General features: G+C 39.5%; 1 protein-coding gene across 34 annotated transcripts in view; it reads right to left on the minus strand.

Annotated features, from left to right (window-relative positions):
• Positions 1–25,415, minus strand: part of MACF1 (microtubule actin crosslinking factor 1) — a 402,950-nt gene that overhangs the window by 147,613 nt on the left and 229,922 nt on the right. For 23 of the 34 annotated variants that reach the window (XM_055095086.2, XM_055095084.2, XM_063608606.1 and 20 more), the window contains 12 exons: positions 23,349–23,527; positions 22,511–22,649; positions 21,633–21,826; positions 20,425–20,587; positions 19,294–19,377; positions 16,321–16,428; positions 16,028–16,126; positions 14,691–14,843; positions 14,302–14,390; positions 11,681–11,816; positions 2,384–7,840; positions 1,707–1,856 (listed from right to left, as the gene is read on the minus strand). In XM_055095086.2, coding sequence (XP_054951061.2) covers positions 1,707–1,856; positions 2,384–7,840; positions 11,681–11,816; positions 14,302–14,390; positions 14,691–14,843; positions 16,028–16,126; positions 16,321–16,428; positions 19,294–19,377; positions 20,425–20,587; positions 21,633–21,826; positions 22,511–22,649; positions 23,349–23,527 — 6,951 coding nt within the window. The remainder of the gene's footprint in view (positions 1–1,706; positions 1,857–2,383; positions 7,841–11,680; positions 11,817–14,301; positions 14,391–14,690; positions 14,844–16,027; positions 16,127–16,320; positions 16,429–19,293; positions 19,378–20,424; positions 20,588–21,632; positions 21,827–22,510; positions 22,650–23,348; positions 23,528–25,415) is intronic. The other 11 variants (XM_055095114.2, XM_063608610.1, XM_063608596.1 and 8 more) reach the window with 1 other exon arrangement.

A 25,415-nucleotide genomic window follows, 5' to 3' on the forward strand; every position in this document is an offset into this window, starting at 1 on the left:
TGCTGGGATTATAGGCATGAGCCACTGTGACTGGCCCTCAGTATGTTTTTCTTCCTAAATAGTCTGTATTTTGTCCAAGTTTCTTTTTCTTTGTTTTAGCCTCTCCTTTTGTATCAGAAGCTTTCTGGATGCTGAAGTGGAGTGTAATGCCCTAAAAAGCTGACTACAAACTCTGCTGGCTGTAGTCTTCACTGAGGGTGATGGAGCTGGGCCATACAGTTGGGAAACCACTTATATCAGTACCATTAGGTCTTCCCCCTTGGGCTGGTCAAACCATAGCGGGAGCAAGGATATAGCTCAAAATTCAGTATGTATGTGAACTTCCAGTTAATCCTACTGATTTCTGTATGGAATATTTACCTTCAATAAATGGCTGCTCTCCCTAGTCAAGAGACACTTTGAATTACTTTCCTCAGAGAATGAACATCCAGTCTTTCGTTAGAGCACAGCACAAGCAGTTGCCAGGCTATGTGAAGTAAGCTGAAAATCTCAAGGTCTAATTGCTTCTTAAACAGACTTTAAACCAATTATAAGCCCGTTTGCATATCCATTTTCATCTCTTTCTGGTGCTCCCAATTTTTGAGGCTTTGGGGAGTTCTGTAGTGTAAATCAGGTTGTTCCTTAGCTTCCTCCACTTTAAGTTGAGGATCTGGTTTACTCTAGCTTGCTAAGGTAGTTATCGCCTCATCCAGCTGCTTTCTAACTTCTAAAATTTTACTGCTGTTTTCTCCTCTCTTGCTCTTTTATGAATTTATGCACTAAAAAAAAAAACAACCCAAAAAACCTTTTTCCTGATGTCTTAGTATAGTTTTAGGAAGTAAGAGAGATTAACTTACATATCTAATCTACTGTTTTAAGCCTCCAACATTTCTTGCTTGAATTACTGCAATAGTTTCCTAACCAATCACTCTGCCTTTGAACTTACCTAAATCAATCCAAAACCACGCAGATAACAATTGGTAGGGCCGGGCGTGGTGGCTCACACCTGTAATCCTAGCACTTTGGGAGGTCGAGGAGGGCAGATCACGAGGTCAGGAGATCAAGACCATCTTGGCTAACACGGTGAAACCCCATCTCTACTAAATATACAAAAAATTAGCTGGGCGTGGTGGCAGGCGCCTGTAGTCCCAGCTACTCGGGAGGCTGAGGCAGGAGAATGGCGGAAACCCGGGAGGCGGAGCTTGCAGTGAGCCGAGATCACGCCACTGCACTCCAGCCTGGGCAACAGAGTGAGACTCCATCTCAAAAAAAACACACACACACACAAAAAAACCCACAAAAAACAAACAAACAAGAAAAATTAGCCAGGCGTGGCGGCAGGTGCCTATAGTCGCAGCTATTCGGGAGGCTGAAGCAGGGGAATTGCTTGAACCCGGGAGGCGGAGGTTGCAGTGAGCTGAGATCACCGCTACTGCACTCCACCCTGGGTGACAGAGCAAGACTCTATCTCAAAAAAAAAAAAAAAAAAAAAAAAAAAGTAGTAATTACATTCATAGCCAAATCCGAGGTCTGTTCAAGTTTATCCTTTATAAATTTTATCCAGTCTATCCAAATGTAGCCCATCCCATAATTATCTGACAAGGGTCTGAGATTGTTTACCCTAGAATAGAGTGCAAGCAGGTTCTAGTAAGTCTTGAAATCTTCAAGGAAGATGGAGGCAGCTATCTTGAAGCTGGTGTCTGTGGTGGAAGTCTCTGGGAACTTACCTTGGCCTGACACAGCAGATCCTGTAGTTCTGCCAGGTTTAGCTCCAAAGGTTGAATCTGTTTGGTCCTCATTTCAATGTTCCGTAACAGAGACAGATAGGATACTAGCTTTTCATCATGTTCTAAACAGAGTTGCCGGGTAAATACATTCTGTGGAGCCAAAAAGAAAGCTGACTCAGTTCTGACGTTCTCCTGTAAGTCAGCTTTAAAGCAGGCAGGGGTTTTTGTTAGACAAATAGAAGCAATTTTTACTGCACATAGAGTGGGATAAAATAAAACATTTTGTTTAAGTCATTTCAAATCAATAGACAAAGGTGATTTTACCAATTTCCTCAGAGAGCAGAAGCTCAGAGCTATCAATCTACAAGCATCATTTTACCAAAATTTCCAAAAGCTATTCTGATTTCAGGTAGCATCATCCTAGTATTTCTATTAGCTCGTTTCTATTTAAAACCCTTGCAGATTTCAGAAAGACATTCAGAGCCAATGCCTAATTTTCCAACAACTTTGCTACAAACAGATGATGATAAACTAAGTTATATCTTAGAGAATCATCTAGTGCCTTAAAATGTATAGAGGCATACAATTACACATATGTAAACTCTGTACCCAGTTAAGAATTTTAGCATTAAACTAATTGTATCTTAAAAGAAAAAAAAAAAAAGCACACCACTGACCTGAGTTGCTCTGAAGGGCTCTGGGTTTACACCTCCATTTCCCTTTCCTTCAGGTGCAGTCATGAAGGGAGTTTGTTCACTGCCAGGGCTTTCTCTGAGCTTTTCCTGTGGTGTCTTCTCTGTCTTCACTGCAGAGCATACTGTTAGGGACACTGTCCTTTCTTCACTGGTCTCTAGAACAGTAGGACTAATGATGGCATTCTGTTGCCCTGTATTCTCTTTTTGAGACACTCCTTTGAATAGTTTCTCTGGAAGAAAGGATCCCAAGACTCTGGAACCTCTTTGAGTCACTATGTCCTCAATGGATCCTGCTTCTAGACCTGCAACATTAGGGTTTGCCATTTCTAGAAATTTCTCTCCAGTTAGTTCCTGTGTTGCTATTTCAGATTTGAGAGTTCCACAAAGTTTATCATCACTTTTGCTGCCCTGATGATGAAGGTCTTTTCTGTCTGAGAATTCTAGATACCTGACTTCTTTTGAATCTGGTCTAGAAACTGTGATTTCTTCCAATTTAAGACCTCTTGCTGGGTCAAAAGATACTTCTTGGTATGACTTTTCTTTACATTCATTAGATGAGGAAATTTGATGTTTGGTTTCCTTAGTTTTTGAAGTAACCCAGGAATCTTGATGATAGTTGGTCTCCTGTCTGGTGGTTCCTTGGAAAGACTTGTCTGTTTTGGAAATTTGGGATGGGCCTGTCACTTGGGCTTTTCCATCTGATTCCTGGTAGTGCAATCCTTCAGGTCTTGGGGTCATACAAGGGAATGGTTCACTCTGGGCCCCACAGGCAATTTCTCGAGATAAGTTTTCTTCTGGTTTTAAAGTCAAGCAGAGACTTAAATTGTTTACTTTTCCTTCATTGGCCTGTTTAGAGCTGAAGAGTGTTAAAGCATCTAGATGTTTTACAGAAATTCCTTGAGGTACCACTTGGGAAGAGGACTCTTCAATTTTAAAAGTAATAGAAAATCCCATTTCTGTATCAGCTTCTTTCCCTTTTTCACTTGAGGTCATTTCCCTAGGTTGGCTCTTTATATGGGAGTCATGCTCATCTCTAATGGCAGTTTCCTGATACAACTTTTCTTCAGAAAGAAATGCTGGTTTGCATGTTCTGATACTTTCTTCTACAATCACCTCCCTCTTCTCTCTCTTACTTTTCACCCCAGCATTCATTGGTTGCTGCAAAACCTGCTCACTCGGCAATTTGCCTGATGTTTCACAATATGTTTCTTGTACTTCCAAAATCACTTCCCCTTGATTTTCTCTTATTTCTTCAGAATCTAGACATGAGGTAGACTGCTTCATATGAGAAATAATTTCTATTTTTGTCACTGCTTTTTCCTGCTCTTCATTTGTATCATTTCCCATGTTATTTCTAGCCACTTCTTTGAGTTTAAAATCACAAACTTCAGAGTAAGGGTGTGTCAATGACACTTGGCCCAAGGATTTACCTTTAAGATTATGAGGATTTATGATACTGATAAATTCTTTAGCATCTGAAGACATTCTTGGCTTACGTTGATCCTTGCACCCAAATTCCTTTAAGGAAATTTCCCTGCTCTTTTTTGCCTGCTCCCCATCAGAAACTCTCACTTTAACCTTTTCTTGTGCAGACTGATTTTCAACTTGAAATAATCTCTCACTCTCTTCTACTTTATTACAACTCATTTCAGCAGTCTGATTACAAGCAATTAACATATCCTTTCTTAGAAATTCATTTTGTAATGCACACACTTCAATCCCTGCTTGCTTTTCAATCTGAGCCCTGTGATTGCTGAACTCTGAACTATCTATTTGGATCATATTTGCCAGTTCAGGGCTGATCAGTCTTTTCTCAATAGCTTCCACTAAAGTCACTCTCTGATCACTAAATATGTCAACAATTCCTCCATTTAACACCTGATGAGATGCAATAATTCTGACCATGTTTTCATCCACCAGTTTCTCTTCCAAAGCTGATGCCAATGTCAGTCTTTTTCCAGTAGCAGTATCTATGATTCCACCAGTATTTGCCTGGGCTTCTAGAACCTTCAGCGTAGATGCAAAGTCTACTTTTCCAAGCTGAATTGCTTGAGACAATGTAAGCACTTTGTCGCTCACCCCATCTTTAATGTCTGAGAAGGGAATTACTTCTAGATATCTTTGTCCAGATTCAATATCAATCTTACATTTCTTGACTAATTCTGAGTAGGGGACAATTCTGCAGTTCTCGGGATCTACAATGCCATGCATCATTCCTGGAGACAATACTGCTTCATTAGTTAACAGTCCTTCCTTTTTAGCTTCTGCCAAGGTCAATCTCTGACCAGAAATGAGATCCACAAAGTTTCCAGTAAAGGCCTGAACCTCCTGGATTTCTCTTTTCAGGTCTGGGGTAATAAGATCTAATTTTATGGCTTTAGGGAGGGAAACATTTTCCTTTGTTTCAGGATTAAAAATCTGATGGATGTTTAAGTTCTCAACTCTTTTGAGTTTCTCGGCTAAATCTTCACCAATTAAGCCATGTCTGAAGGCATTATCAACAGAAAGTCTCATCCCAGATATATGGTGAATGATACCTCCATCTACCACTTGCTTAGTCAACAAACGAACGGCCTCCTCTCTCTCCAAAAGACCTCTGTCAATGGACTGCACAACTGTTAAAGGTGCTTTACTATCAGGGTCTATAAGTCCTGTTGTTTCAATTTGTAAACTAATTAATCTCTCCCTAACTGTTTTTTCAGCATCTCTACCTTTGGAAGCTTTCTCCAGATTTATAAGTTCTGGCTGGTCAGCAACGTCCACCAAGCCAAGAGTTGAGGCCAAAGTTACTGAAACTTTTTTGCCTCGTTTCAGATCAATAATTCCACCAGTCACCACCTGCCTCTCTAAAATTCTGGTGGCTGTTTCCTTGTCAAGAAGTCCAACTGTAACTGCATCCTTTACAGAGCACAGTGTCTGGGTACGGGGGTCTAAGACACCACTTATAGCTTTGTCTGCCATGAGGACATTATGTAATAATTTCTCATCCATCAGACCTTCATTAATGACTTCTTCAGTTGTCAAAGACTCACAAGTCTGAGAGTCAAAGAACCCCTGAAACATGTTCAGCTTCTCCATAAGCTTCACGGCAGTGTGACTTGGCACAATGCCTCGGGATATTGCTTCATTTAGTAAGAGCTTTTGACCTGTTTGTTCATGAAAGATACCACCATCTAGTAACTGTGCAGATAATACATTTAAGGTAGCTTCTTCAAGCAATTCTAATGGATGACTGAATGACAGAAAAATTTCCCTGCCACTATCTTCCTCATCGGTTTTTTCTGACATCATCATACTACCACCTGCGATGTTCTGTGCTTCTTGACTTTCTTTATGGTCATCCTTAGCCAGAAATGTTTTCTTTAACATTTCCTTTTTGTCCAGAGGATGAACATTCCCATCAGTTTCAGACTTTAGTTCTAACTTTATACCTAGAGTTTTCTTTACCTGAACTTGTGACTTTTTGCTTTGGGGTTTTATGTGAGATCCTCCAGTTTCATCATGAATATATTCAGTCTCAAGAGTGTGTGCTTGTTCATTCTGACATGTAAAGGAAGTGTTTCTTAGAGGTTGATGTTCTTTCTTTGGTGTTTCAACAGAAAAAACATCTTTGTCAACCACCAACGGCACACCTTCCGCCTCAGCAGGAGGTATGGTCAGGAGGTGTCCCCTGCTGGCATTTTCTCTGATAGACACTGCTGTTTGGTCTTCCCTTTTGGTACCTATCAACTGCCTTTGTACCTCTAATTTGACTTTATTTATTACCTTCAAAGCATCAACGTTTGGATTTCTCTCTTTTTGTTCTACAAACAGATCCTGTTCAGGGTTCTCTACAGAAGAATCTTCTGTTTCTACAGTGGTCTTTTTGCCTTTTTCTGTAGTGCAATCTTCCCGATCGGGATGTTCTTTGTTCTGAGAAGAAAACTGGAACTCAGGTAGCCTCACAGTCCACCCATCGCTGAAAGTTCCTGAGATTTTCACATTAGCTGATTCTTGCAATCCCTCAGGAGTTTTTTGCCTTTGATGCCCAATTTCAACCATTTTTGGAGGACTTGTTTGATACTCATCTCTGGATGTTAGTGTCTCCATCAGCTCTTTATCTAACAGAAGCAGCCTCTGTCCATTTTGCACATTAATATAGCTGTGAGTCATCAGCTGGAACAACAGATTCTCACTCTGGCTTGCTATGGCCTTAGGGTGGCTCTTGCTGCACGGTAGAACTGCTGCTCCAGGATTAATATTTTGTTCTGCAGAGTCTGCTAGTTGCATGTGGGGCATCACATCAGGTATACAAATCGATTTTAAGTTATTGGCAAGATCTCGATCCAGGATACCACTTTCTATTGCTTTCTTCCAGGACAAAATCTCTGTGGTTGCTGGTAGAAACAGAGCCTTAATATGCTGTCGGTTACTAAGGATTTTATGTGCTAGTTCAGTAGACACAATACCTTGTTCTAGGGCATCTGTAATTGGGAGGATCTCTCCAGATTCAGGCCACAGCAACCCCATGAATGACCAGAGGGACTCCAGAATCACAAGGGCGATCTTAGCAGCTACTAGATCATTGCTCACTGCTTCATCTATTGTTAGCCTTTGCCCCGTGACAGTGTCTATGATGCCTCCTGTCTGAAGCTGCCTTATGAGGATAGCACAGGCCATATCTTGGTCAATCAGATTATGTCTTACAGCCTCTTCCACTGTAAGTCTGTGTCCTGTTCTTGGATCTACTATGCCACCAGCAAAAAGCTGAGCTTCCAGCAACCGGACAGTGACCTGCCTATCTATTAGCCCTTCCTGAACTGCACGGAAAATGCTAACCTTCCGGCCTGATTTCAAGCTCACCATCCCCCCTGCCAATTGTTTGACAGGCAGTAATTTGAATCCTGATTCCTGGTGGACAATACATCGCTGCATCAGATCCAGCAAACCAATTTTCTCAGCTGTGTTAGGGTCTATCAAATTCTTGGATGTTCTAAGATAAGACTCTAATACTGAATGAAGCCATGCAGAAATGAGGCCTTGATGAAAAGCCTCTTCCAGGTTAATACAGTTCTCACTAGGGGAAAGACTGAAACCTCCAGTTGCCAGGTGAGCTTCTAAGATTTTCAGTCCAACTCTCTCACTGATTATTCTCTTTTCAATTGCTTCCACCACAGAAAGAGGGCCTCTGCTCTCAGTAAGCCTGCTTATTAAGGCCAGGGCATCCTGTAGCTCCCGGAGCTGCTGGTACATCTGGGGATTAATAAGGTTTCTGGCTATGCCCTCCTCCAAAGAGAGGTTTTCACCCGTCTCAGGGGCAATGAGGCCAGACATGATAACCTGAGATTCCAGAAGCACTAGGCCTGTGTCTTGGTCAAGGAGGCCCTTTTGCATGGCTTTGAAGATGGGAAATATCTCCACTGTGCCTAGGTCAATCACCCCAGCAACTGCTCTGCATTCCTAAAAAAAAAAAAAGGAAAAGAGAAGAAAAAGAAAACTGAATCAGAGCCAATGGCAAAGCACAACTATTGAAAGGAGTCATTCAAAGAACTATAGTATACAGGCCAGGCATAGTGGCTCACGCCTATAATCTGCCCAAGGCAGGCAAATCATGATGTCAGGAGTTTGAGACCAGCCTGACCAACATGGTGAAAAACCCATCTCTACTAAAAATACAAAAATTAGCTGGGTGTGGTGCACACCTGTAATCCCAGCTACTCAGGAGGCTGAAGCAGGAGAATGGCTTGAACCCGGGAGGTGGAGGTTGTAGTGAGCTGAGATTGCATCACTGCACTCCAGCCTGGGCAACAGAGCGAGACTCTGTCTCAAAAAAAAAAAAAAAAAAAAAAAAAGTACTACAGTATATGAAATTCTGACCACAAGGAAAACCCAGCATGGGATAAGCCCCAACATGTAGGAAATATTCTGAAGCAAGCCACCCGGTGTTAAGACTAAAAAAGAGTTTTTCTAAACTGCAGAATGTTTAATAGGTCAGAAGTTCCTAGATTACTTGAGAGATAGTGGCATTAAGCATATCTGAGTGACAAGCTCTACAGGGTGGTAAGCAGTGAAAATGATAGGATTTAATCTTATTTCTAAGACTAAATCATCATAAATGTTCTTAAAGACACGTAACAGTTCCCCCAAAGTGAGAATTCAATGCCATACAACAAGTTTTTGGTGTTGCAAACCACACAGAAGACTCTGGAAGTAGCAATTCCCTGCTGATGAGCACAGCAGGACTGGTCCATAGAATAAGAGAGATTTATGCAGCCCAAAAGCTCCAGAACAATTGTGCATCCCGTAAACAGGCCTGTGTATACTACTCAAGCAACTATTTAGCAAGTGGGATACTCATATTCTTGGACAATGCTAGCTTCTCCCAAGGCAATGGCTCTAAATTAAGTTAGTTCTAGGTCTTGGAAGTAGCAAGTCAAGGAAGAAACAGATTGGGGACCCTTGTCTATGGAACCACTAGTAACTTTTCTTCTGGTCCAGGCTAGAATGGGTAGTACAATAACCATGACTACAGCTATCACTTATTACTAGATCTACTGAATACTGACATTTAATTCTCACAGTAATCCTATGAAAACAATTGTTTGAATCTTTAGTTTGAAGAAATGAAAATGAGGCACAGAGTTTAGGTAACTTGTCCAAGGTCACAAAACTAGTGAGTTCCAGAAACAAATCAAGGTCTGATTCTAAATCTTGTTTGTCCTCCCAGAGTCAGACCCAGAAAACTGTAAAAGACAAGTACAGTAGAGTCACATCTTAACACAGGAGTTAGGTCCTAAGGTCAGTGAATAAGGCATATACGCTGTCAAAATTACCCTTGTAAATCCTAGAAACAGCTCCTAAAGAATTCTCATTTTTGAGATCTTTTATCACAGAATAATACATTCAGATTTTAAATTATTTAAGTGTTTAACCACTTACAACACTTCATCATTTTTATTACTCTCCAACTTTTCAGCTCTTCTTTTCATGTTCATTATTTTCATTTTCTGTATATAATTTTATCTGTCCCTCTTTGGTCAGTGCTACTTTCTGATTACTTATTTAACTCTCTATCTTATTGATAGAGGATCTTGTGGAAGCAATTTCCAATTATTTCCCTGCCTCCTAAATAATGGCATTTCATTTTATCTCAGTGAGTAAGTTCTGTAAGAGCTGATCCATTGTCCATGAAGGTCTAGGAACAGTAGCTGTCATTCAATAAACATGGGATGAATATGGATAAATAATAAGGAAACCCTTAAAATCATTAAGCCATTTCCCCTCGGGTGTTAGAAACACGCACTGAGGATTTCAAGCTTGATGAGGTGCATACAATAAGAATACAGAATGGATGGCAAATGAAATAACAGTATATTTGGTTCTCATCTCCATTTCTACATATGTGTTCAATCAATGGAATAACTGACAGACTTCTCTACACTATTTAAAGTATTATTTATTCCCTATCCCCATGTTTTCTGACCAAGAATAGAAAGTCCAATTCATATAATTTAAACATATATATTATACAAACTCACTATGTGTCTGTTTTAAAGAAATTGAAGGAAAAAGTTCACTGGAATGTGATAACTGAAAAATTTCAAGATACCTTAAAAATTCCTTTTAGAAAATCCATGAAAGACTATTCAGAACAGACAATATGACAAAGAAAAACATCCCTTTGAGAACTTTTCATTTCTTTTGTGAGATTCATGGAGTCTCAAAAATGCTGACATTGAAGAAAGGCCTGCAGTGTAGCCAAAGAGAAAAGTCTACACTGTTACTTCCAACACCCTCATATAATTGAAGGATAGGCAGGAAATACTCAGCTGGGAAAAAATCCAGAGAAACTCATTTCTGTCCTACCAAACATGGACATTCTGACCTAAACAAGCATTAAGAGATAGAAGGAGAGGAGTAAAGAAAACATAAAAGGCTTCTACTTACCAGAGTTGCAGGGCACGCCTTGGGCAGATAAAAGATAGAGCCTTATGGAGCAGCTCAGCCGTATCACACACACAGTGTAAGCTTGGTGTTAGCATCCAGCATGCGACTGTTTGTTTTTGCAAAAAAGAACCCCAAACAGGTCGTCCTCTTTTCCCTTTGTGCATTTGTGCTTAAACTCCAAAGGGTTAGTGAAACTTGTAAGCAAGGATGTCAGTTAATCAGAACAATACTTCACATGAAACACACAAACAGTACAGGAGACACATCATGCTCAATGTAGTGGTGCTCAGCAGCCTGTCTTTCTTTTTTTCTTTTTTTCCTTTTCCCCCCTCTTTTTTAACCTTTCAAAATGAGAACTGGATGTTCTCAGCAAGCAATTGTTAAAACTTTTCACATACTCCCTTATATGGTGAAGCAACAAGCCACTGGAAGTGGGCTACCTTAAATGGAGAATGTTACACCAGCACTTTGTTTTTGGAAATACACCATCAAATCATAGCTGGTTTTGTCTTGTGGTTTTTACAACTCTAGCTCCTGTTGCACAAAATTTATATCCAAGGATCAGAATCAAGACATGCTTTGTCTGAATATCATTTTGAGCATCATCTGGACCAAATTTGACTATCACGTGAGCTTAATTTTGGCCTGCCCCACATAAGTTGGCCATTGCTTCACAACATAGGAAATAAGCAGGCAAACACACATATATATCCCAGAGACACATGTATATAATATGGTAAGTGTACACACACGCACAAGTATCCAGGAAGAACTTAGGACAACCAGTAGGAACTATGATGACTTTCACATGGTCCAGGAAATGAACATGGAGGGGAACTGGTCAAGATGCCACATGATGAGATGACTATGGGTGAGGGGAACCAGCGTCTTAGTCAGTGAAACTACTCTACCAGTTTGCTTTGGAACTTAATATTTCTTACTGCCTTAGTATAGAGGGAAGAGGTTCACAGGTTTTTCTTCCCAATATCCAGAACTTTTGGCTATCAACTTTTGAGTGACAATGCCACAAGGGAGTATGTTACTGCCCTGTGATCACATATAATACAGAATTTATGTTCTCCTAGACTGCTGTCTGCCACAAAATGGCATAAGACAAAAAAGGTGAACCAGGTCTAAAGGGTTAGCTGTAAGTGTCTTCTAGTGCTTTTGACTGACCAACACATCATGGAACCCCAGTAAAGAAACACAAGACAAATGGCTGCTAAGGTGAGGTTAAAAATTAAGTCACATTGGTCATGGAAAGCTAGTGATCATGACTCTGAATCAGCAAAGCTGCCTTCATACCATTCAAAAGGTATCCACCCAATATTTGGAGATGAAAACTAAAAGTACCTTTTGTTCTGTCTGGTGAGCCAACTGGCTCTGAAGCTGCTGAAGCTGATTTGCAGAACCATCACAAAGGTCATGGTAAGCCTTGTTTAGGGCATTCAATTGCTCAGATATTTGTTTCTTCTCTTTTTCTGAGAGCCTGGAAGATGAAGCATTAAAGCTTTTTTAGGAGAAAAAAAAACAATCTCCAAACTCTGCTCTATTGCTTCAAAATTGCTACTTCTTCATCTTGGATGGATGATCTTCTTCCATATTCATCGGAGACTTTGGCATTTCAGTCAGTTCTTCTGTTTATCTCAAATCAAGTCATGGTTCTTGGTGATGTCAATGCTATGTCACCCCTATGCTTGTAGTTCAAATGACCTCATCTCCACTTTAGCCCCACCCCCAAATGTCAAACTTAGATCCTATCATCTAAAATTATTCTGCTTCTGAAATCTTAGACTTCAAGAATCCACTATATGATTATAACTCTACCTTTCAGTTTTATCTTTTTTTACTCCTTCTATACCTATTTTCTTTTTAAAATAAAATATTTTAAACAGGCAGAAGAATGTAACACATTCTTATTTACCTGTTGTCTAGCTACCCAGCTTTCATTTCACAATTTACTATTTTACATATTTGCTTTAGGGCCTTTTCTTTTTCTTCTCTCTCTCTCTTTTTTTTTTTTTTTTTGAGATGGAGTCTCGCTCTGTCACCCAGGTTGAAGTGCAGTGGTGCGATCTTGGCTTACTGCAACCTCCACTTCCCAGGTTCAAGTGATTCTCCTGCCTCAGCCTCCCGAGTAGCTGGGATTACAGGTGCCCGCCACCACACCCAGCTAATTTTTGTAATTTTAGTACAAACTGGGTTTCACCATGCTGGCCAGGCTGGTCTCGAACTCCTGACCTCAGGTGATTTGCCCGCCTCAGCCTCCCAAAGTACTGGAATTATAGGCGTGAGCCACCGCACCTGGCCGCTTTAGACCCTTTCTTAGAAATAAGACATTACAGATATAATTAAAGCCCACTGTATATTTGTCACCAAGTCCATTCCTTTCCCTTTCTTCCCAAAGGTAACCACCTCTTGAATCTGATGAATCCTGCAACTTTCTTTTTTCATTCCACATTATGTTTCTGAGAATGAACTCTATTGATTCAAATGGGATCTATCCATCAACTCATGGATATGTCCTAAGCCTTCCTTAATGCCTCCATTTCCTCTTATTGTATCAGTCCTCTCTATTAAGTTTCTTTTCTTCAGAGGCCAGACCCCACAATCCATATTCTTGATCAGTTCCTTACCATTATCCTTGCACTCTCCACTCACTAACCTGATAAAAGCCCAACCCCAAATCAATCAAACCACCAGTCTCTTCTGCTCCTACACTAAGGCTGCTAGGTAAATCCAGTTAGAGAAAAACAAATTCCACAACCACATAGACAGAGCCCACTGGTTTCCAATCTCAACTGGGCCACAATACTTCCTGACAATCCTCTTGTAAATTCCCAGCCAAGTCCCTCTTCCTTTCTCCTCGGCACCATCCTTTCAACAAACCTCTCCACCTATTTCAAAGAGAAAATACAGACCACTGGGCACTAATTCTCTTACTTTCTGGCTTCAGTCCTAACAAATTTACCTCTATCCATACCTTTCTTAATCTCCTTTCCCTCATCTCCACCTCAGAAAAAAGGTGGTCCCAATTTCCTGTTTAAGGTTGTACTTTCTAACTATCAATGAGTTTCCTCCTCTTGCATGTCCACTGGGACCTTTCTCTAATTATCTCCTCCCCTTTGTCCTTGAGACTTACTCGAAAACATAGTTAAGTCCATTGTATCTTTTAAGAAAACAAAACCCTTCTTGACCATATATTCCATTTTTAAATATTGACTCTATTATATTTTTTGCTCCTATGTCCTGGCTTCTTGAAAGAGCAGTTCTGTTTCGCCTTGCTTGCCTCCAATGTGCTCCTCACCATACTAAATCTGACTTCATCCCACAACTTGTCACCAGAGGCACCAAAGACTTCTAACTTGCCAAATGTAACAGATATTTCTCAACTTTTCTTGACTTCTGAACTTCTCTCCTTTTTGGAACTCTGTTCTTTCTTGGGTTCTGAGTTATCACTCATAATTTTCCTTTTCCTTCTCTGAGGCTTCCTTAACAGGCTGAGAAGCCCCAAAAAGCCCTTTTGAGTAATCTACCCACATGGTTTCTAATACACTGATAATTCAAATCTCTGTCACTTTATGTGATAATTTTCATGTGTAACCACACCCATAGATTCATTATCCTTAACATCTCTTGAATATTAGTCTCTTTGTTTCCATTCCTCGTCATTTCTTGTCTACATTATCAGAATAGCCTCTTAACAGGCATCTCAGCCTCTATTCTCACCACATGTCAATCCTTTCTTCATATAACTGTTCTAGCAACCTTTAAAAGTAAAACACAATCACGTTTAAAATCTCTTCCCATAGCCAACAAATTAAATGCAAACTCCTCAGTATGAACTACAGGGTCCCCATAATCTGGCTCTTGCTGCTCTGAATTCTCCATTCTGAAATCTCATTATGGCTGTAAGTTTTAGCCTGATAGACCAGGTGCCCCAGATGTGCCATAATCTCTCATTTAATACTCACTTATGACCATGCTTGGCCAAGAAGATCTGTGATGTTTTAATAGCTTCAGAGACTTGTTCTTTCTTTGTTGTCAGCTCTTCTGACAGAACCTACATGGTAGAAATAAAGAGAAAAAGCTTCAAAACCCAAGAATTAAGAGTCAAAAATTATTTAAAATTATTTTTTTAAATCCTAGAGAAAATATGCAGCTTAGGTCAAATTATTATCACCAATGAGCTACAGCTGATAAAAAGGTACAAGAACAAACAAGATGGCTTCTTAAGTTTCTTTAACATTTACTCAGGTAGCAATCACTTCTGGAATGGCCCACATGTGACTTCTACTATTCCACCTAATGTATTATCACATATTATTCTACCCAGGTAAACAGAGATGGACCTTCTTCTCACCTGCTGTTCCAAAATAGCTTTTTCAATGTCTGTTGATTCTTTGGTCTCGGATGAGGTAGCTTTTCCTTGTGTATTCCTCGCTAGGGTAGACACCCAGCCCAAAAGTTCTTTAACCTTCTCCACATGTTCTTGTTTCTCCTCTTCTACCACTTTCTAGAATAGGAAATAGAAAATCAATATGCTAGCAATGTCTTTTATTAGGCTGGCATGACTTCAGATTTTCTTAAATGAAGTCTTCCTAAAAACAGATACAGTTACCTAAATAAGTAGGCTGTGAAAATAACCCCAAGTATAATTTAGCCCCGCCTACAGTATTGCTCACAGGTGTTTGTGAGCTAAATTTATTATACCTAGGTTTAATACCTTTCTGAAAAATACAAACCACTGTTTTATATATAATAGGCACTCAATAATTATTTGACGCTTTTTAAAAAAATCTCTTCACATATAGCATCTTACTCATTTTCATAATTCTTAGGTTTACAGGTGAATCTGTAAGAAGAGAAGAGACTGAAGCCTACTGAGATTACATTATGTAGGTATGGATATAAAGAAAGTCTTGCTAATTTAAAAAGCAAAAGATGGTATGGTTAATGTTTTAACAGCTTTTCTTTTATAAGAGAGGCTGAATATGCAGAAACTTATTTTACAAAGACAGAAGATTTTTACAGTTACAAAAAGATGACATGCTCATTACAATAAATTCAAACAAGTCTAAAATACATAATTATGTAAGTTAACGTTATTTCCCCAGAAATTTGGTATAGGTGCCTATAAACTTCTTTCTATGCCATGTCTTTGTAGTACACAGTTTTGTTTTTAATGAAATCATAATTATACATAGTATTCTAACTTCCTTGTCTCTCAAATAAAATATATATTATATAATAATTTAATTATATGTTACATATATAGCATATATTTTGCTGGTTTAAAAATTTTTTTTAATTTTTGTGGGTACATAGTAGGTGTATATATTTACGGGGTATGTGGGATATTTTGGGCTTTTTTTTGAGACAGCCTATTGCCCAGGCTGGAGTGCAGTGGCACAATCATGGTCACTGCAGCCTCAACTTCCCAGGCCCAAGTGATCCTTCCACCTCAGCCTCCCAAGTAACTGGGACCACAGGTGTGTGCCACCATGCCCAGCTAATTTTTAAATATTTTTTGTAGAGAGGGGATTTCCCTATGTCACCCATGCTGGATTCAAACTCCTAGACTCAAGTGATCCTCCCAACTCAGCCACCTGGGTACCAGAGACTACAGGCACACACCACCGTGCTGGCTAAGATGTTTTACTGTACTTTCAAGATGACTTTGGACCCAACTGTCCTCACCTCCTCCTCCTCCAGACGCCGGAGTGCATCACTGATGTATTTCACATGCTGAGTTGTTAAAGTCACCAATGCCGTGTAGCGAGTCCTTAAGTCCATGAACTGTGGTTCAAAAGAACAATTTAAATAAATCGTCTGCCAGAAAATGAAATTTAAATAGTTCAAAATAAGAGGAAATGTTCATGCAGTCACATGTTCACCAGAAAAGTGAGCCCTAAATCAAAATGTAAGGCCCAGGCAAATGAATCTTTCCTTAAGGGAAGACAGTGGTGTATTTCCTTCCCCCACCCTCTCACCTCTTGAGTGATGGCATCTGAAGAGGAAAGCATGCGACGGCGCTTGCCAGGGGATTTCTGCTGCGATTCCACAAAGGCCTTGTATGTCATCAGTTGCAATTCATAGTCCTAGGAAAGGATGAATTTCGCTACAGTTACTCAGGGTTTTATAATTCACATACATCATGTAATAAATCATAGCTTTTTATTGCTGGAAGCGTTTTGGTGACCACTCATGCTGGAGGTTAGCAAACTTTTCCTGTAAAAGGCCAGACAGAAAATATCAGGCCATACTCTCTCTCTCATTATAAGTGAAAGCAGCCATAGGCAATATATAGATGAAAGGGTGTGGTTGTTAGAATAAAACTTTATTTATGAACACTGAAAACTGAAGTTCATATTATTTTCACATCATAAAATATTATTCTTTTGATTTTCTTTTCAACCTTTTCTCATGGGCCATACAAAAACAGGTGTTTTTTGTATGTGGACAAGATTTGGCCTGTGAGTCATAGTTTGCTGACGCCTTAGTTGCAGCCTGACCAACCCTTTCATCTCACCTGTGGGGAAAGTGAAACCCAGAGAGGGGATGTGAATTTCCCTAATTAACTAAGTGGGTAAGTAACAGAGTTAGGATTAGAATCTTAGTTTTCTAATCCCTGAACCAGTATTCTCATTTTACCATACTATTCTGCCACTTCCTCTGCAACCCTGCAAGTTCTGCTCTAGTCCACTCTCTTCTTCTCTCACATGAAGTAGCCTTATGAGTGCAGTAGCCTCTTAGGTACTTTCACTGCTTCTAGTCTGATCTCAATTTATTCTCTATTGTTCCACCAGAATACTTTTTCTAAAACCCAAAGATGACCACATCATTCTTCTCCTTAAAAAGCTTTCAATGATCTAGAATAGAGCTTTTCAAACACCAACATGCATATAAATTATATCCCCATATAATTTATTAAAATGCAGAATCTGATTCAGCAGGTCTGAGATTCTACATTTCTAATAAGCTCCCAGGTGCTACGGATGCTACTGGTTCAAAGATAACACTTTGAGAAGCAAGAATAGAAGACAAAGCCACAACAATGGAACAAGGCCTGTCATGGGTTGGCCCCAATCTCACCGCTAATTTTCCACAGTCACTGCTCCTTATTGTGCCTTCTAGCTATATCAGAATACTCTCTATTTCCTCATATAATCAAGTATTTTCATTCTTCTCTGCCTGGGATTATGCAGTTCCTTTGCCTAAAACGTCCTTCTGCTGTCTACTTAAAAAAACTCTGGGTAGAAGGAAAACAAGGAATGAATTTGTGAAGGAACCCATAAAAAAATAGTAGTAAGAACATTAAAATATAATCAAAGCAATTGCTACCACTTACTGAGTGCACTTTAAGTTTGAGGCATGGTCCTATGTATACATTATCTCATTTAATCTTTACAATCACTCAGTGAGGTATTATTGTTCTCATTTTATAGATACAGTAACAGAAACATAGGCTAAGTGCATACTCAAAGTAAGCCTGGAAAATGGTGAAGGGTTTGAACTCAATTCTTTCTTACAGTGAGTGTTCTGTTATTAACTAAAGGAAAGCCTTCATTCAAAAAGTATTTGTTAAGCATCTTCTATGTACTTGCCATTGTTTTGAGTGCTATACACACACACTGAGAAACAAGTCAGGAAAAACTTTGCTCCCTTGGAACTTACATTCTAGTGAGAGTCACAGAATAAACAAATAAATATATAATAATCTCAAGTTATTTTTTCTTTTTTTTGGAGACACAGTCTTTCTCTGTTGCCCAGGTTGAAGTGCAGTGACACAATCACGGCTCAATAGCCTCAATGTCCCAGGCTCAAGTGAGCCTCCTACCTCAGCCTCTTGAGGAGCTGGGACTACAGGTGCACACCACTACATCCAGCTAATTAAAAAAAATTTTTTTTACAGATGGGATCTTGATATGTTGCCCAGGCTGGTCTCAAACTTCTGGGATCAAGTAACCCTCTTGCCTTGGCCTCCTAAAGTGCTGGGATTACAGGTATAAGCCACCACACCTGGCCTCAAGTCATTTTTCCTTAAAGATATTCTAAGAGAAATAGGGGAGAGCTAAATCATTCACGGCCTTATAAACCATGTAAGAATTTAGAATTTTATTACGACTATGATATGAAGCCATTGGACAGTTTTGAGCAGGAGAGTGACATGATCTTATTTGCTGTATTTCATCTATTCTAAGGTACACATTTTCTCCACATTTTAGTCTTTCAAGTTGGAACATATTTTAGAATCAATGGCATGTCACATAACTGGCAGAGTTTCTTCTTTTTTCCTCTTTTTGGCATGCAGAAAATTATGGTGTAGCTTGTAATCAATGGAGTCTAAGATTCAGTGACATGCAATATGTTCTAAAAAGGGGATTTTGGCTACTCTGTGGGAAAATAGCCTGTGGGGGCCAGAGCAGAAGCAAGAGACCAGCTCAGAGGGTACTGTAGTAGTCTAAAGAAGATTCTTCACTGGAATGTGAACTAGGGAAATAGAGGGGAGATAACGGCAGGCAGTCAGATGTGGGACATGTTTGAAGACAAGAGCCAACGGAGAATATAAAGTTTAAGGCAAAGAGAAGAGTTTAGAATGACTCCTGGGTTTTTTGCCTCAGCAATTAGAAAAAAATGGCAATACTATTTCCTGAGATAGGAAAGACAAGTAAGAAGCATATTTAAGAAGAAAACTCAAACATTCTGTTTTTGCCATGTTAAGTTTAAAGGGCCTACGGTCATGCAAATGGAGACTCCTCAAATCACAGCCAACATCTGCTACTTCTCCAAGCAACCCCAAACATGGGGTTGCAGGAAATACACATCTGCTTAACTGAAGGATCAGGCCAGCTTGTAGCATAAGAACTCTGCTTAATTTGTCTAGAAACAGAACCTACAGTGAAGATGTAGGTTTTCCTGAGCTGGTGATGATTCATGTTCTTTTTGGGATGTGGTAAAGTTACCTTTACAATAGTAGAGTACTGCTGTGAAAATTTTTGACATTGATCCAGTTTTGTCTGATTTCTCTCAATTTCTGCAAATAGGGCCTAGGAAGCAAAATATCACAACATTATCATTGCCATTACCACCATTGAAAGAGCTGAACATTTACTATGTTCTAAGGCAGTAGTTTCCAAACCTTAGCTGCATCAGAATTGCTGGAAAGGGTGGTTAAAACACATACTGCTGGGCCTCACCTCCAGAGTTTCTGGTTCAGTGGGTTTGGGTTCACAAATTTGCACTTTTTTGTCTTTTTAATCTTTTGTAGAAACAAGTTCTCGCTTTCTTAACCAGGCTGGTCTCAAATTCCTATCCTCAAGTGATCCCCATGCCTCGGCCTCCCAAAGTGCTGCAATTACAGGCAGAAGCCACTGTGCCCAACCCAAGAACTTGCATTCCTAACATGTCCCCAGGTGATATGGATGCTGCTAGTCTGGGGTCCACACTTTGAGAACCACTATTCTAAGTATTTTACATGTATCACTTCAGTTAATCCTAGCAATGATAATCTCATAAGGTAGGTTAAATAAATAACAAACTATGTCCATTTTACTGATAAGGAAGTAGAACACTGAGAAGCTAAATAACTTCTTCAAAGGCTTATAGCAGGTAAGTGAGCCAGGATTGGAATCCAGGCAATACAACTCCAGATCTCATACTCTTAACCATAATGCTAAACAAAACAAACCAAAACAAAATACCAACAAAAAAAAAATGCTTAAAATAAATCATTTTCAAAAAAAAAAGAATCATTTTCTTCTACTTACAATTTTCCCTTGGTTTTCAAAACCCCATATCTAATCCTAGTAAAATAAAATGTAATATAAAAAAAACAAAATAAAGATAATTTTAATCTGTCCATCTAGTGGTTTCAATACAGTTAAAGAAACTCAGAACTGAAGGTACCTTACAGGTTCTCTAGTCTAAATGCAAAACCAGTATCTTGGGACGATCCTGCTCAAACCACTCAAAGAAAAGAGAATTTGGATATCTTCCATTTGGAGGAAGCTTTAATTGCCAGTACATCATTTTCTTTTATGATAAAGAAAATTTAAATTTCTAACTCTTCTCGCCAGAGCTACTACCACACTCACCGTCTGCTGGCTGAGCTGCTCCGAAAGCACTCTGCTATCCTCTGCCTGGCCTGGCTTCATCATTTCCTGCTGGGCAGTGGTTTCCTCAATCCACTTGATGAGAGTTCCATGGCAGGCTCGGTAATCTCCCAGAACTTCCTGGATACTTTCTAGCTCAGATTGGCTAGAACAACAAAGGGAAACTGCTATCAGATACCTTGGTACAAATACAATAAAGTAAATGAGGTAATTCCCTCTTTAACCCATGTATCCAGCTGGGCTTGACCACAAACGATCCATCTTTATCTACGGGGAACAGCGATGCAAGGCTGAGTGAGACCTATGCATGTACCAGTGCCCTATGGTCAAAAAAGTGAGTAGAAACCAGTTGTGACCTGCTAGCCCTGGATGCTGCCTTGTGGTCTAGCATCCCACAATAATCCTTGTCAAATTTTTTACCTAGGTTGCCAAGAATTACCAGGGTGACCAATAAGGTAGTATTGGCTGTACAGTTCTATTCCCTGATGACAGAGTATCTGTCAGTACAGCACAGCTATGATTTATGAATCACTATAATTTCTCAAGGAGAGAGGGGAGAGAAGTGAAAAATAGTCATTATTTCCTGCTACTTCCAATAAGTCATATCACTTCTCTAGTCTAACCAGCTTTGTGATAAGACTTCAATTAGAATGAAAACTTATGAGTTGTTAAGCTCCTCTCCCTACAAATTTCCCTAACCAGCTTAGCCTCCAAAAGGTGCAGTTTCTGTCCTTCCTATTTACATCTGTCATTAGAAGCAGGACCTCTAGTAACAGAGATGAAAAATTACTGAATTAGCAAATGAGATGAAAGCAAGAAATTCTGTAAAGCTCCATCATAAAGAATGGCTCATATTTGGATACAAAGCTAATAAAACAAGAACTAGAGTATAGGTTTTGTCCTTGAGAAAAGATCACGAGGGACCTTTCAAGTCTACATTCCAGGAAGCCGTTGTCATCAGTGGCTTAACTAGAAAAGACCTGGGACACAGGAGAGGCATTACATCTGCTTTGAGATTGCCGGTCTCACCTTTCTGTCACTTACTTGTCCAGAATTTATGTGGTTTTTAAATTTCCACCCCTCCCTATCCATTTCCACCTTTAAATATAAATGTACAGATATAACTCTGTTTTTGTTTAAGACCTAGTCCCTGAACTCTAATACGAGAAAAAGGTGGGGCCACCACTCACCGAATCTCGAGCTGGGCAATGACTCGGTGCCAACGCTCCTGCAGCTGGGAGCCTTTTTCCTGATAGCGCTCCAAATCCAGATTTCGCTCTGGTGTCAGACGACTCATCTGCTCTGCCACTGCCTTGGCCTTGGCAATTTCCTCATCCAGGACTGAAAACACTGAATTCTTGTCCTTCACATCACTAAGCCAGTGCTGTGGAAACATAAGTACAGAAACAGGTTGTATATTTTCCATGCTAAAAAGGAGTCAGTCTAAGGTGGGAAACAAGGACACGGTCTACAGCTATTTCCACATTGTATATGTGATTGTGCCCTGGAATGTTTGTGCCAGGACTGCCTCCACATGTCATGGTCTCTGCTTTCCTGATACACACTGGGATGCCAAGGACAGGCAGTACTCTATAGAGAAATGTGCATAGAACTTGTGTTTGAAACCTGGCTTCACCACTTATAACATATGAAACCAAAATAAGTCATTTAGCCAGAGTAAGTGTTGGTTTTCTCATCTGTAAATGGAGAGAAAAATCTCTTCTTGTCCACCTCACAGAGTGGCTTGTGAGAATCAAATTAGATAACAGCTAAGTGATTTATAAACTTATGGCACAACCACTGACTGTATCCAATTAATCCATGATTTTATTAAGGTGAAAAGGGAAAAAATAAATAGAAAAACCTAGTCCTTTCTCTTCCCTTTCTAGCTAGACATACTTCTCAGTCCCTTCTTCTTTGACTACATATTAAAATACATTTAATGACATTCTGCCTTATTCAAATGCAAATTTAAATCAGTGTCATGCCATCCAAAATTGCATTTCTCTGCTAACCCAAAGCAATGAATATGTTAGGTCAACCTCCTAAGAAACTCAGAGCAACTCACCCGTAATGTCGACCAATGGGCCTCCAGAGCTGAGAGATCTGCCAGTACTACTTCTTCTTGACTCAGCTTAATCTCATAACCTTTGACCAAGAGTTCAGCATCCTGTATGCTACGTACTATAACATCAACTGTCTTTAACCTATGGGGACAAATACACATTCCTTCATTAACACATGAATTTTAGGAGCCAGGGTTATATACCTGGAGTGCTATAGAGAGGTTCATAAAACATAATAACCAAAATCAATGTCACCATTTTTAGATGTTGACAGGGTTTTGTGAAAACAAGTAAACGTGGTTTTTATGCTGCCAATTTAAGCCAATTCAAAATAAAGTTCTAAGTGGCATTGGAACATGCATACATGTGGTGGACTCATGGAAGAAAGGCATGAAGCCAGAAACCCATTTTACACTATGAAGAGTTTAAGATGCGCTACTCTTCAAGGTCATAGGTACAGATGGGTGGGAAGAGGGAAGACCTTCAAAGTCTAATACCTAGTGTAACTAAAAACTTTTCTTTTTATTCTTTAGTGTCTCTTCCTTTGTCTTCATGCCATTAAGTATTATTTTCAGAAATATTTAATCAAACAGAAGTGAGGTAAATCATAGTCCCAACACTGCAAATTAATTCCCCTTCCATATCACTGGCACTTCTTCACTGCAGTCCAAATGAACCTACTTAATGTTACTAGGAACTGAAGACAAGACCTCTCATTATCAGTATATGCTCTTCAGGATCTATAATCTCTCTGTATTATTCATGAAATACTTTAAGCCTTTCTCTTTCTTATCCCAATGGAAAATATTGCTCTTGGACCCAAAACCTCAGCTCACTCACTTATTCAGATATACAGTAGAGAGACCATAGACATGGTCCATCTTCTCCACCAGCAGATTCAGTTCTGAGCGCAGAGTTGGGACACTTGAACTAGATGGAGACTGATGGAGAAAGCTGTCACATTTCATAGAAACTGCATCCAAGTCTGACCTCAATTGCTGTAAATCCTCCTGGGTGTGCTGCCAGGAACAAGACGCACATAAAGAGGGAGACAGAATTGAACAAAAAAGGTAGAAAGAAGTCCACATTTGTAATAGCTAAATATTGGAAACCACCTAAATGCCCATATATAGGAGGCTGGTTGAATAAACTATGAAGCAGACATACGATGGAGAATTATGCAGCTGTAAATGAAATGAGAAAGATTTCTGGGAATTAAGTGGTTTTAGGATATATTTTTAAGCAGAAAAAGCAAAGTCAACAGAGTATCTATAGCATGTTATATTTTGTATATAAAAGAAGGGAAAATGAGAAAATATATGTGTATATGTTTATACAAAAAGACAGACAGAAAGGATAACCAGAAACTAATGAGATGAAAAGAATGGAATTGAAAGGATCAAAGGAAGGCAAAGGGGATAAAAGGACTAGCTAGAGGGGAATACACTTCTTTTTGTATAGATTTGACTTTTAGAACCATGTTAATGTTTTACATTCTTGTAAAGAAATAAATAAGGAAAATTTAAGGGTGGCTCTCAAATGGAACACAACAGAAATATATAAGCCTAACTGTATTTCAAATAAATAACATAATCACACTGAAGGGGAAGAAAGGGTAAGAACACACACAAGCAATTTCCGAACTCAGTATTCGAACTATAGATATACCTTTAGGCTAAAGACATAAGGAACTATAAATAAATGTTAAACTCTAGTTTGGTAGGTTTGTTTACTGCAGTGAGTTAACAATTCTGAAACTACTATCTGTAAATGCTAGGACTGAACAATAAGTAAATATATTGTGGATAACATAAAGCAGGTTTTTCTCTCTTGGGGAAGGGGGTTAAAAATATGGAAAGAGGCTAGAATAATCCCTGTGCTATGGGTTGGGAACTGGATGAGGAGACAAATACATATGAATTTGTGTGTGTGTGTGTGTGTGTGTGTGTGTGTGTGAGAGAGAGAAAGAGAAATTGAGAGATCAATAAATATATTGATCTATATCTGTAAACTTACGTACATGTATATGTGTGTATATCTAACACATGTGTATGTGTGTGTATATGCATATATATATTTGTAAATATATGTTTTCTTTTTTTTTTCTTGAGACAGAGTTTCGCTCTTGTTGCCCAGGGTGGAGTGCAATGGCACGATCTCAGCTCACTGCAACCTCCGCCTCCCGGGTACAAACGATTCTCCTGCCTCAGCCTCCCAAGTAGCTAGGATTACAGGCACACGCCACCATGCCTGGCTAATTTTTGTATTATTAGTAGAGACGAGGTTTTACCATGTTGGCCAGGCTGGTCTCCAACTCCTGACCTCAGGTGATCCACCTGCCTTGGCCTCCCAAAGTGCTGGGATTATAGGCGTGAGCCACCACACCCGGCCTATGTTTTCTAGCTCTGTCTGCTAAGTGGGCCTATAAGCAATAATACTCCAACAACAATGAGTACATTTGGTACCCAGATCTTAGTTTCTAAATAATATTCTCTGCCCAAAAGAATCAGAACTCCTTGGAGAAACAGTTGATTTCCAGGGTTGAGACTGGAAAAAGCAAGATGAACCTGGAAGATCTTATTTTGTCAAAAAGAAAGAACTTCAATGGGCATCGTGACCCATGCCTGTAATCCCAGCACTTTTGGGAGGCTGAGGCAGGAGGACTGCTGGAAGCCAGGAGTTGGAGACCAGCCTGGGTAATATAGTGAGACCTCATCTCTATTTAAAAAAAAAGAGAAAGAAGGAAATAACTCAAAAAATGATGGGGACATGTTAAAAGGACAAAAAAGCCAGCTTGAAGGGGCTTCCATTGGCTAACTTTGGGAAATTTTGAGCATCAAAACAATGAAAACAATGACAGTAACAAATTACACACCATTGAATAAAATAAGAATCCATGAGTATATA

The sequence above is a fragment of the Pan paniscus genome, chromosome 1, assembly GCF_029289425.2.
Source record: "Pan paniscus chromosome 1, NHGRI_mPanPan1-v2.0_pri, whole genome shotgun sequence".
Taxonomy (NCBI): Eukaryota; Metazoa; Chordata; class Mammalia; order Primates; family Hominidae; genus Pan; species Pan paniscus.